General features: G+C 40.8%; 1 protein-coding gene across 4 annotated transcripts in view; it reads right to left on the reverse strand.

The window, feature by feature from the left end:
* Nucleotides 1-1,039: 1,039 nt before the first annotated feature.
* LOC143849891 (binding protein) overlaps nucleotides 1,040-13,816 on the reverse strand; it is a 129,107-nt gene continuing 116,330 nt past the window's right edge. For 2 of the 4 annotated variants that reach the window (XM_077359180.1, XM_077359183.1), the window contains 4 exons: nucleotides 13,186-13,417; nucleotides 6,390-7,151; nucleotides 2,069-2,151; nucleotides 1,040-1,452 (listed from right to left, as the gene is read on the reverse strand). In XM_077359180.1, coding sequence (XP_077215295.1) covers nucleotides 6,451-7,151; nucleotides 13,186-13,417 — 933 coding nt within the window. In that variant the 3' untranslated portion in view covers nucleotides 1,040-1,452; nucleotides 2,069-2,151; nucleotides 6,390-6,450. The remainder of the gene's footprint in view (nucleotides 1,453-2,068; nucleotides 2,152-6,389; nucleotides 7,152-13,185; nucleotides 13,418-13,816) is intronic. The other 2 variants (XM_077359181.1, XM_077359182.1) reach the window with 2 other exon arrangements.

Below are 13,816 nucleotides of genomic sequence, written 5' to 3' on the forward strand. Positions count from 1 at the left end.
TGTTCTAGCATTCTTGGCCCGTCCCCATTGTGCAAAATGGAGGGCCCCACCCTTTGTAATTTGCCGTGTTGGAGATTATGGGACCCACCCAATATAAACATATGGTAAAATGGTGGGCTCCATCTAATGCATGGGTTTGAGTAGAGTTGGTGGGAGCGAACCTATGAAAACATGGTGAAAAATGATGCGCACGAGTTTTGGGCAGAGTTGGTTCCTCTACAATGTAGAAGGGAAGTGATACATTCGCCAACTATATTTTTTTGGGGACTGAGAGAGAAAGACACATAGGGGTCGATTTATCACTCCCTTTTTTTATTTATTTACTTGGGCAGCTCCTTGCACTTCACGTTGGAATGGCGTGGGTCTCACTGCCTTTTAATTCTATTTATAGTCTCAGTACCCTATAAATCTATTTTTAAACAATGTGTTTGGACCTGGGTAGATCTCACCCTGAAAAGCTAGCCCAAGGTGCCCAAATCCTTATAAGCCCATCACATCTTTTAACTTTTCCAACGTGGAATCTTTGCTTTTGCGTGGAACTCCAACACTGGAATTGGGTAGAATTAGAATCAGATCCAAATTCCGACAATCCAAACTCACCCTAAGGGCCCGTTTGAATGTTGAGAAGATTTTGATTTGGAATTCTCACATTTGCAGCCCTTTTTGCGTTGACATTTGGATCCCGATCAAATCCTTGAATTTCTAATTCAGCGACTGACAGTGAAAAAAAAGCAGATTTCCAAATAAGCTGTGGAAATAAGAAATTGGAAATCCAATTATCTGGCATTTTCCTTCACCCTCTTGGCACCTCAACCTCTCCCCTGCAGCCGGAATTACCCCTTCCATCTCTGTCTCCCTCAACATTAGCTAGCAGATCTATTCATTTTGTACTGAAAACTCAATTCCAAATCCAAATACAAAATCTGAGGCATCCAAACGGGCCCTAAAATCATTTGGGATTCTGAATAACCAGGCAAGCAGTTTCGGAAAATTCTAAGAATACTTTGGGTAGGCAGTTATGAAATTTGGCAAAGCATACTACAAATGAATAAGGGATTATACACTCCCTTAATAAGGTTTTATTCCTGTAGATAAAATACAAATATTTTTCAGCATCAGCTAGAAGCCATGTCACCCAAGTATCAAAATTTACAGTTAAAGATGGAAGTGGTAGACATGGGTCCTTCACACATTTCGAAATGTCTGGGTAATCAAGACTATCTATCTGGATGATATTTGTACATAATATACAGGTGACAGAGAATCAGTCAGGTACAAAGATTTGTAGAAAAATAAGACAATGAGGGGTCTTTGTGCCACTGCCTGTATATTGCCAAAGTTTTTCAGATCACCGGCAACTCAACCTGAAAACCATTGAGCTAGACTATCTGCTGGCCAGGTGACTCCACCTGAAAACCATTGAGCTAGACTTTCCGATGGCTGTAACTGCTTCTGAAATGGAGAAGAAAAAGAGTCATTTTAGAAACAAGCAATTAGAATTATCGCTGGGAGATCTCTGATTTTTTTAATCACTGAGGGCACGTTTGGCTACCCTGAATTATTTTTCATGAAAAAATAGTGTCTCCAAGTGGTGAGAGAGGAGAAGGGCGGGTGAAGCAGCTAAAAATCAGGAAACAAAAAACAGGAAACTAGTATCTCCAAGTGGTGAAAATGGCTAAAAATCAGGAAACAAAAAAGTCCTACTCAAAAAACATCCCCTCTCAAATCTCATGAAAAAAAAAAATCCTGTCTGCCAGACATGGTCCAAGGGTCTGTTTGGATGCACAATAAGTAGAAGGAAAATAAAATGATGCCATTTTCCAATTAAAAATAAAGTAGAAATACTGCTTTTTCAGTGGTAACCAAACAGACAGCTTGGGCTTGCAACCCAATTGCATTTGGAAATTTTATTACATTCTCAACTGAATAGGAACAGACAGAGAGATAAAGCAATATGCATTAAAGCAAAACACGCATGGGGAATGAAACTAATAAACATACTTGAAACACGGCAATGAATAGAACACAGAGCTTCTGATTATAATTCATAAAGGGATGGAAGTATGACCTGGAGGCTGGAGTAATTATCCCCGGATGCTGGGATCCAAACTTTCAAATTGGTGCTCTCGCAGTCCCAAACTAAAAAAAAAACTGTGCAAAATTTGGTCAGAAAACTGGGGTGGAAGAAGATGATACGCCCATTACAATCAGGAGTGGTAATAGCTTAAGGTCGTGTTCGTTTAAGATTATGACAACCGATTGTGAGTCCAAAACCTATTATTGGAATCAAACACACAATCGGCTTCCATAATCTAAAACGAACAGGGACTAAATGTAGTGCAAAGACAAAAAACCAAACCAAATGTGTTTCTAGGTAACCTACCAACCGAAATTGTTTCATGAAGACTAAATGTGGAAGTTGAAAAGTTTATATCTGGAGCTCAAGAAAAGACATTATGGCAATCGTCTGTATGGTACACATAAGCCTTGTGCTAGTTGAAACTAAATGACTTTAGCATGCCGCTAGGGGAAAAAAAAATCAAGCCAGATCTCAACTGGCAACAAATTCACTGAAAGTAAGTGATCAACATATCCCAGCCTTTAGTCTTGGGCAGTAAAATGAAGACTAACCACTACAGAAAGTTCCTTGAAACATGGATGAAATTCACTTTTATACTGCATCATGTGAATCCATTTGTGCCTTATCAACAAAACCAAATTTAATGACGGCCAGATTTAGCAATACTAGTTGGACCTAAATATCCACCACATCAAACATAGGGTGCTTTACCCAAAGTAAGATGAAAATGTATCATAGATATCTTTCCAAACAAAGACTGTTTACCTAGAATGCCAAGCCAAGCACAACTGTCCCAAGCTTGTTCCTCTGTCGCCATCCAAGTAGTGTCCATATATATGCACATGAGGTGGGGCCAACTATCCCGCGCAGCCAGGAGTGCCCAACTCATAGACATTAAAACATTAGTGTGTCAACATTGCAAAAAAAGGAATCCAAAATGTGGATGTCCTGGTCAGGGAGGACTACAAATGAATATGAGGACACCAACACTGTAACACAGACTAGAAGAGTAGGCATTAGCAGGTGTAATGTAGAAGATGGGGTAGAACGACACTGTTGAGAATTTGAGATGACCGAAGAGATAATTTGGGCCATTCTGTTATTAGCTCTTGACATTTTCCAACAATCGGGGATGGAATGCATTAAAGTAGTATCATTTCCGTGATTCTGGCTGGAGAACCAGTAATAATTTTGACCATTGCAGCATTTTTTGCATAACTAGAACTCTTTCTAAACTAGTCATGTCAAATTTCAAATCCAACATGTCCATGGATTCTATGAGGCCCAGAGTTTCTGATGTGATTTGAGCTTGATTACTTGACATCTTTAAAGATATTTTGCTTATGGTTTCTATTTTTCTTTGGTAAACATTTTCTATTTTGGTATTTTTGCTATTTGGAGCCTAGACGTGACGGTTGTCTACAACACATGGGCCCACACCACACCACCTCACACCCCACTTCATTGCATAATATGATCATATTAGCCCTGAGTACTATTTAGTCGTGATTTGAAGGAATCTAAGTCATCTATCAATGATTTATGACTTAAAACTCTTATATCCTGTTGCTTATTGATAGGACCCTCTGAGTTAAGGAAAATCTCATCCAATGTTAACTTTGTCAAAGTAAATGGATGACATTGAATGTTGGAATTTCCTTTCTTCTTTTAAACAACAGTCATGGCACACTCATGAGGGTCGATCTCTACCGTTGTAGCACACGTGAGTCACAATCTTGATGGACCATCAGGATCCTCTAATGGACTGTATTCTATAAATCACACAATTTAGATGATCATAACTAGATCAATTCTCCACCGCATGGGCAAAGGCGAGTCCAGCCCCGAGGGGCCTGGGAACAACACACTCATGCTACGTTTGGAGTTAACTACCAATGTTGATGTAGGTCGGGCAGCCTGCCCTCATACACATTCAAGAAATGTTGGTGCATGTTCTTATAAGATTCACTGATTTCATGGAAATCCAAGAAGCAGCATATAGTGACTTGATATGGCTTCATTCTTTTGGAATTTGGCATTCCAATTCGTCAACTCCCCTCCCTTTATGCCAACAATAAGAGCCCTTTTCAGATTGCCACCAATCCATTATTTCACGAGTGAACAAAGCATATTGATGTGGTAGACTTACAAAAGTGAAACAGTATTATGTCCAACCACTTGTCATCTATGTTAACTTACCAACTTCTCCAAAAGCTTAAGCTGTTGGAGAAAGGCGTTACTTATCTTTTATACTTTAACACTCCCCCGCACGTGTGGCCCACCTGGCAAACACGTGGCACATGTGGTCCCACTTTGGGCCAACCATCGCATGTGGATTTTTGCTATCCGGGAGGTTTGAACTCGAGACCTTTGGCTCTGATACCATGTTAACTTACCAACTTCTCCAGAAGCTTAAGCTGTTGGAGAAAGGCATTACTTATCTTTTATACTTTAACAATCAACACACACAAGGTTTGTTGTGCCTCTTTCTTCTACAATTCTACCCTATACTACCGAATATGGGATGTCTCATGATGGATTATGTCCATGGAAGCTAAAATGAGTGCTCTAAATTAAAATTGAATGTGGAAACTATCTGAATTTCCTGCAAGAAAGCATGCCATGGGACGTCATTGGGTTTATACTATCATCTCCCGGAAGGAATATAGTAGCTGAAAGATATACACAAACCATTGGCATTTACTATTCCGACTGTTCACAAGTAATTATTACAATTGCTGCTAATAAAGACCAATCATTATAGGAGCTTGATGCTAAGAATGCTTGTCTTCACGGCGACCTACATGAGGAAATTTATATGGATCAACCTTCCTGGTTTGTTGCTCAGGGGGAGTCAGGAAAGAGGTCTGTATGCTCTGAAAGGCTATATATGGTCTTAAAGCAGTTTACCCATGCATGGTTTGATAAATATAACTCTAATGTCATCAAGTTTGGCTTTCGAGAAAGTCATGTGGATTGCTCTATCATTTTGTCGAGACATCATAATAATATTTTGATTCTAGTAGTATATGTAGATGACATTGTAGGTATTGAAAAAATAAATGAGGTAAGAGGCAGTACAAGATCATGTACAAACCAAAGATAAAGGATTTTTACAGGATTGAAGTGGAGATATCAAAAGTTGGCATCGGCCTATTCCAAAGAAAGTATGAAATTGATCTCCTACGTGAAACTGGTATGGTAGGGGCAAAGCTGAAAAATTAGATAATTTTGTTGTCTCTTGTCATAAAATGGAAATATGGCATCATATGCTTTTTCCTAGTAATATTTTGGTTTTTTTAGTTCCTGGGTCGTTTCCCTTGGCCATGTGTCTATTGTCGTTCCCTCTTTTTCCCTTTTATTTATTGAAATGCACCTCATTAGACAAAAAATGAAAAAAGGAGTATGAATCATCATGCATGTCACTTGGGTACATCACATACTGCAGCGTGGTATTGCAGATTAAATCCTCAACTTTTGATATCTTTTAAAGTCGGCTCACAGTGGATAGCTGTAGTATACTCTTGGGACTAAAATGATACAGAATCTCGTTCGAGGAAGTATCATACAAGAAAATAAACATCTTGGTCAACATATATATATATATATATATATATATATATAGATAGATAGAGAGAGAGAGAGAGAGAGAGAGAGAGAGAGAGAGAGAGGTGTTCCTGCACAGGGAGCTCCCTGCGCTTAATTGGCTTAAAAAGCCACCGATTGGTCGCTTTTTATGGACCCCGCAAAGGTGGACCCGCCATACTAACCAATCGGTGGCTTTTTAAGCCACTTAAGCGCAGGGAAGCTCCCTGCGCAGCTGCGCAGGAACACTTTCCTCATATATATATATATATATATATATATATATATATATATATATATATATATATATATATATATAGAGAGAGAGAGAGAGAGAGAGAGAGAGAGAGAGAGAGAGAGAGAGAGAGAGAACGGTTCCTACACATATGTGTAGATAAGTTATCTACACTAGATAAGTTATCTACACACTAGCTTAAAATACATATATCCCCCATGTGATTGGGCAAGCTAGCTCACCATAAGTTTGGTGAGCTTAAGCTCACCAACAGTTTCCTCCATATATATATATATATATATATATATATATATATATATATATATATACACGTGATGCCATAGATGGCTAGTATAACAATGTATAGACAGTTGTGGAACACGGAAACTCAATATTATACTAGGGTCTAAATTGCACAAACCAAGCTTGTGTTGCATGGGAACCACAACTGGTTAATAAGAAGAAAGAATGATTCATAGAAAAAGATACCTGGGGCAAATGACGGGCACCGAAAATAATGTCTCATTTATGGAGTTCTAAATTTCTGGATCTATCCTGTCGCGGAAGCTTTAGATTTCGAGTTCCGAGGAAGGCCACCCCTGCGAAGCTGAGGGTTTTCTATAGAATATACAAGGAGATTTCCATCCTTGGTCCCAGCCAAAAAGCACTCTTCTGGGGTCACAGTAAGAGATGTAATTATCTTCCCAACTCCATCATATCTCCTCAGAACCTCAAGTGAGTGCATGGACCTTAGAACTATCTGCCCCTGATCACCTGAACAAACAAGGAACTCACCACAACTGCTGAGTTCAACACAGCTGAGTCGGCCATTGGATTCAGAAGTGGCAATATGTTTTCCATTAATGGAATATAGGTGCAAACTGAGGTCATTGTCGGCATAAAACACTAGCTTTCCATGCTGAGAAGCCACTAATTTTGACAAGGCACTCCCAGATGGGTGTTGTATGGATCTTACATATCTTCCTTGCCGCAAAGTATGGAAAACACAAGTCCCATCTTTTGACCCACTGATAACTATATCAAGCTCCACGCTAACAAATAAGCATGTGATGATATCATCATGACCACAGAGGATATGGAAGGGATTTTCAACTATGACATAGTCTTTCCTGGGCAGCTCTGTCTGTGTATTTCGAACTCTTTTGTCCGTGGCTCTGCCATGGAAAACATCCCATACCATGACAGTTGTGTCGTAACTTCCAGTAGCAAGAATACTTCCATCAGATGACACTGCCGAAGAAATGGACATTAGTTAGACAATAATGGACGAGGGCAACCATTTTAAAGAACAAGTAATAATGAGATGACCTTTCGTGCAAACTTTGAACCTTAACATAAACAATATATTAAGTTTTATAACAGGAGGGACATAATAATAAACCACAACCATGAATTATTCTATGTTTCGCACCAACATGCCTAGAAAATGTTACAGGTTTTGGCAATTGACATTTATAAAAATCAGATATGCCTACACATCCAGACATAATTTTTTTTTGAATGATACATCCGGGCACATAAATTAACTACTATTTTACATAAAATAGGAAAGAAGGTAGGTCAAGTTTGCTCTGGAGAGAGAGAGAGAGAGGTGGTCATCTATATCAACAGAAAAAACTTTAAGAAAATGGAAATAATTGGTACATAAGTTTAGACTGATTCACACTGTGTTGAGAGCAATTTTTAGGCTCTAGTATTAAGGACCAGATAAATAAATAAATAAGAAACACCAGTGTTGTGAAAGAGAAAAGAGAGAGAGAAAAGTGAGTTAGAGCTAGCTCCCCTTCACTATAATATTTATATAATAAGAGATAGAAATAGATACAATGACTATAATGCCCCTACTGGGCTTATTCTAACACTCCCCCTCAAGTTAGAATGTATAAATTATACATTCCTAGCTTGTTACAGATATCATTCAACTTTGCTTTATTCAATGGCTTTGTAAACATATCAGCCAACTGTTCTGCGGAACAAGTAAACACAATACATATCTCCCCTTTCTGAATCCTCTGACGGATGAAATGACAATCGACTTCGATGTGCTTTGTTCGTTCATGGAAGACTGGATTTGTTGCAATATAGATGGCAGCCTTGTAGTCACAGTACAACTGTGACGTTGAAGAAGATACAATGCCAATCTCAGACAAAAGTGATCTCAACCATATAAGCTCTGTGCTTGTGTGCGCCATCGCTCTGTATTCTGCTTCAGCACTCGACTTTACAATGACGTCCTGCTTCTTGCTTTTCCACAACACCAGGTTACCTCCTACAAAGGTACAATACCCAGTAGTTGATCTCCTGTCTGCAGGAGATCCAGCCCAATCAACATCAGAGAACCTTTCAATTCTCATATGACCGTGTCTTTTGAATAATAGGCCCTTTCCTAGTGACCTTCCAGGTATTTAAGATTCTGAATCACTGCACTCCAGTGTGAGGTACGTGGGGAGCTCATATACTAGCTGACTACCCCCACATCATAAGATATATCAGGGCAAGTAACAGTGAGATATATGAGCTTGCCCACCAGTCTTCTATACCTGCTAGGGTCCTCCAACAAATCTCCTTCTTCTGGAACTAGTTTTGTATTGGGATCCATAGGTGCAGACACAGGTTTTACACCAAGATTCCCTGTCTCCAACAAATCCAAAACATACTTCCTCTATGATAGGGACAAACCACAAGAAGAGTATGCTACCTCTATCCCAAGAAAATATCTGAGACGTCCCAAGTCTTTTGTAGCAAATTCTCTTTGCAGGAAGGTCTTCAACTTCTGTATTCCACCTAAATTACTACCTGTGGTGATGATATCGTCAACATACACGATCAATAGAATGCACCCTGCTGGGGACTAATGACTAAATACTAAATGATCTACAACGCACTGTCTCAAACCAATTCGCATAAGAGCCTCACTGAATCTGCCAAACCATGCTTGTTGAGACTGTTTCAAGCCATACAAAGATTTCCTGAGGCAACATACAGAAGATGACATCTCCGTCTGAGCAACATAACCTGGAGGTTGCTCCATATAAATCTCTTCATGAAGGTCGCCATGTAAGAAGGCATTTTTCACATCTAATTGATGAAGATGCCAACCATGATTAACTGCAAGTGATAGAATAACGCAAACATAAGGAATCTTTGCCACTGGAGAGAAAGTTTCATGGTAATCAACTCCAAACGTCTGAGTATATTCTTTCGCCACAAGACAGGCTTTCAGTCTCTCAACAGTACCATATGACAAGTATTTCATAGAGAATACCCATCGACAGCCAACATGTTTAGCACCAAAGGGAAGGGGAACCAGATCCCATGTCTGGTTCGAGTGTAGAGCACCTATTTCAAGGTCCATGGCAGCACGCCAGCCTAGGTGATCGAGAGCCTCCTGTAACGACTGTGGTAACACAATAGAAGACAAAGAGGAAACAAAACTTTTGAAAGTAGGAGTCAGATGATCATAAAAGATAAAATTAGAAAGAGGGTGAGCAGTAGAATGAGAATGAGTACGAGGGCAATAGGTGAGTTGCTGAGAACGACAGGAGAAGGGATAGACAAAACCTGTGTAGATGGAACCGGGATCTCTACCAGTGAAGATGATGGTTCGGGTGGAGTTGTTGGAGGTCCATCTTTGCGCTGCCGCCTATGATAATGCTTTGTTACTGGTGGTGGATTTGCTACAGGGACTGAATCGCCATCTTGAACAACAATAGGCTGACTTGGAGCTACAAATGGTAAAGAGGTCGATAGAGGAACTGACTCATGAAGTACAGGAAGAAATATAGGCACTTCGGGTTCCAGAGGGTCCGAACTAGGAAAAAATGGAGAGTGAAAGACGGACTCAGACTCAAAGAAGGTAACGTCGGCAGATACAAACCACCGATGAAGACGAGGATTATAACAACGGTAGCCTTTCTAAGTTCTAGAGTAACCCAAGAAAACACATCGTTCTGACCGTGGATCAAGTTTGTCACAACCTGGACCCAAGAGATGAACAAAGCAAACACACCAAAAAACACGAAGTGTGAGGGGAAAAGGGTCTTATTTAGGATACAAGACCTGGAAGGGGGAAGAGCCGCGAATGACAGATGATGGAAGACGATTCGCAAGAAAGCATGAAGTTAAAACTGCATCGCCCCAAAATGACTTAGGAACTCGCATTTGAAACATTATGGTACGAGTGACCCGAGTAAATAGCGCAGTTTTCTCTCGGCTACACCATTCTGCTGCGAAGTATAGGCACAAGAGGATTGATGAAGAATCCCATGAGAGGAAAGATAATCCTTAAAGCCATGAGTGGTCGATAAGAACTCTCGAGCATGATCAGTACGAAGACATTTAATCTTGCAATGAAATTGAGTTTTTATTTCAGCATGAAAAGATTGAAAAGCTGAAAAAACCTGAGAACGGTCCTTGAGCAAATACACCGAAGTCATACGAGAATAATCATCAATAAATACTATGAAATAGTTGAATCTAGTATTTGACGTGATCCTAGAAGGTCCCCAGACATCGGAATGAACTAACTAAAAATGACTATCAACTCGACTAACGACTCGGGAAGGAAAAGACACCCTGTAGTGCTTCCCGAATTCACAGGACTCGCACTGGAATGAAGACACAAAAGCAGGAACTAATGACGTTTGCTGGAGCCTCTGAAGAGAAGGATGTCCAAGACGACAATGTCATTGGAAGGCATCCACAGAGCTATGCAAAATAGTAGAAGTAGGTCTGCAATCAAGACGATAAAGGCCATCCACCTCACGACCCGAACCAATTGTCTTCCCAGTCGAAAGATCCTGAAACAAACAATACGAAGGGTAGAATGAGATTGAGCACTGAAGGTTTTTCGTTAATTGACTAACATAAAGTAGACTGAAAGGAGATTTAGGAACACAGAGTACAGAAGGTAATGAGATACTAGGGGAAGGACGCATAGTACCACTACCAGTGATGGGGGTAGTAGGCCCATCAGCTAGAGTAATGGTCTGATAGTCAAAGGGAAAAGTGCGAAAGGATGAGAGCTGAGATGAGTTACCAGTCATGTGATTGGAGGCCCTCGAGTCAATAATCCAGGACCCGGAGCTAGAGACAAAGTCGTGGGTGAACTACCTGGCTGGGCAAAAACTGCGGTGGGAGCACGAGTACCCTGACGAAGGCGCTGTAATTCCTCATAATCTGTCCTGGTGAAGGTAAAGGCATCATCGGCAGGTGCAACGACAGTACTAGATGGGGGAAGAGGCGCCTCGGAGGGGCGGGCAGTCGAGAGATGAGTTAAGCGAGACAGTCAAAAATCAGGATGGAGTGTAGCAAGTCTCAATTTGGTGGCCATCACGCTGACAATGTGTACAGTAGGGGCGGCCTCGGCCAACGCGGCCACCACCACGGCCACGTGAAAAGGAGCCACCGCCCTGAATAGGTCGACTACCAGTCGTTTAAGCAGCGAGTGCAGAGCTATCAGCATGGAGGCGCGACAGAGACTCACTAAGACACTGTTGTGCACGATTATAGGCCTCAGATAGTGAAGGGATAGTGCCTAACCCAAGGATCTGATGACGTAGATGAGTAAACTCAGGGCCTAGGCTATCAAGGTAGTGAACTACACGAATCTGTTCCCGTTGTCGACGAAGAACAGTGACATCCGATGTAAGAGGCAGGAACACATCAAACTGCTGACATAAAGATACAAACTGGCCATAGTGAACCTCGAGCGATAGATCACCACGGCGTAATCACATCCAGTCATAATATGTGTTACAAATACGAGTGAGATGATGTGCTCCAGTTTGGTAGTAATCCCACCAAGTTTGGCAGTAGTCAATTGTGGGTAAGAGTTGTCTACAGGTGCTAAGGTAGAAAATGAAGATGAAGAAGGGGCCGAGGGTGTGGTAGAAGCACGGACCTCAGTGGTCATGCCAATAGAGGGATCAACAATAATAGGAAGATCCATCAGGACAACAAATGTCGACAACAGAGAGACCAACACCAACGGCTACGACTAGTAGAAGTGGAGACGACGAAGGATAAAACCAACTAATCAACAGAGGGACTCATAGGACGATTGCACGAGTGAAGAAGATGTGCAGAGATGAACCCATAGAGAAGCTAGGTAGATGCGGGAGATGAAAACAAATAAGACAAATTTAACACATGAAACTAAAGGAGAAAAATTGTGTTGTGTTCGTCTCGTCTCATCTCGTCTTCAGGAGACAAATTTAACACATGAAACTCAGTTCGTCTCGTCTCGTCTCGTCTTCAGGAGACAAATTTAACACATGAAACTCAGTCTATCTCGTCGCGTCTCGTCTTCAGGGTAGTGTTTTAGAAGTTCTACGTTTTGGGTTTCTTCAAACATGAGTGGTGGTGAAGGGTGGGTTTTGAAGGGTTAGGGTTAGGGTTAGGATTAGAATTATGGTTAGGGTTACGTGGGGGAGATGATAAGAGTTAGGGTTTTTGGAGAGGCGGAGAACATGGAGGCTACGGGGTTTCCCTAGGGATCAGAAACCCTAGGGCTCTGATACCATGTTGTGAGAGAGAATAGAGAGAAAGAGAAAAGTGAGTTAGAGCTAGCTCCCCCTCACTATAGTATTTATATATTAAGAGATAGAAATAGATACAATGACTATAATGCCCCTACTGGGCTTATTCTAACAACCAGCAAGAATGACTAATCATGAGTTCGTGGCCCGTCAGTGCAAATAACAATGGACACAGAGAATTTAACATTAACGTCACAAGTAAAGCGCTTTTACAAAATTACCAGGTTGGTCCATGAACTTCCTTCTTCTTGTTTTTTTTTGGTGAGTAAGCTGGGATTGAACCCCCGACCTCGAGGTCAAAGAGTGCAAAGCCTTGACCATTGAGGTAGAGGCTCAATCCCTGGTTGGCCCATGAACTTGTCAGAGTAAACTTGAGACACTTGTAGGCTAGCTGTTACAGAAATTCAAAATGTGACTATAACGAGGTGATAATTCAGGCCCTAATTCCTGTTGATCACTGTTATCCATGCCTCATTTCTAACTGTTTTCTTAAATTTATATTTTTATATATTTGTATATGTTTTAGTTTTTCAATTTTTTCGGGCATCAACAGCAAAACAACAAAAATATTAAAACCTCTGACTCTATCCATTTTCCGAGAAATTCCCAAGAGAAACATTCGAGACTACGGTAAAAAGATGCTTAACCTAATCAGAATGTAAGAAAAGAAGAAAAAGGTTCAGTAAGATGATAATGAAGCCAAAATAATCCACAAAAAAAGATACCTGCGATACAGCTGACTACATCTTTGTGCTGCCGGATACTCTGAACCATCCTTCCGTCATTAAGGGATACAACCTGGAAACTATTTTCCCAATTGCTACATGAGATCAAAAAAATTTCTGATGGTGTTTGCAATGTAGCCAAGCACTGGGTTCCCAGCTCAATATTTCTAGCCAAGGGAGTGCCAATTTTACGAGGGGAAAGAACATCAGAACCAATTCCAAAAAAGGGATCCTGAAAGTAGTTGACAAAAGACATTAAGAAAGTAACAATTAATGCGAGGATGAAAAAAATATATTGCCCTTTGTGAAACACTAAGGGCACGTTTGGCTACCGGGAATTGTTTTTCATGACAAATTGGGCGTCTCCAAGCGGAGATGAGGGTGAAGTCGGCCAAAAATCCGGAAACAAAATCCCGGAACTAGTGTCTCCAGCGAGGATAAGTTGCTAAAAATTTGGAAACAAAAAACTCTACTCAAAATCGGATCCACCTTTTCCAGTTTTTTAGCAACTTCTCCTCGCTGGAGAAATGAGTTCTGGGATTTTGTTTCCGGATTTTTAGCCGACTTCACCCTCATCTCCACTTGGAGACGCCCAATTTATCATGAAAAACAATTCCTGGCAGTCAAACGT

The sequence above is a fragment of the Tasmannia lanceolata genome, unplaced genomic scaffold (assembly GCF_043159265.1).
Source record: "Tasmannia lanceolata isolate RefF3 unplaced genomic scaffold, GAP_Taslan_0.1 ptg000018l, whole genome shotgun sequence".
NCBI lineage: Eukaryota > Viridiplantae > Streptophyta > Magnoliopsida > Canellales > Winteraceae > Tasmannia > Tasmannia lanceolata.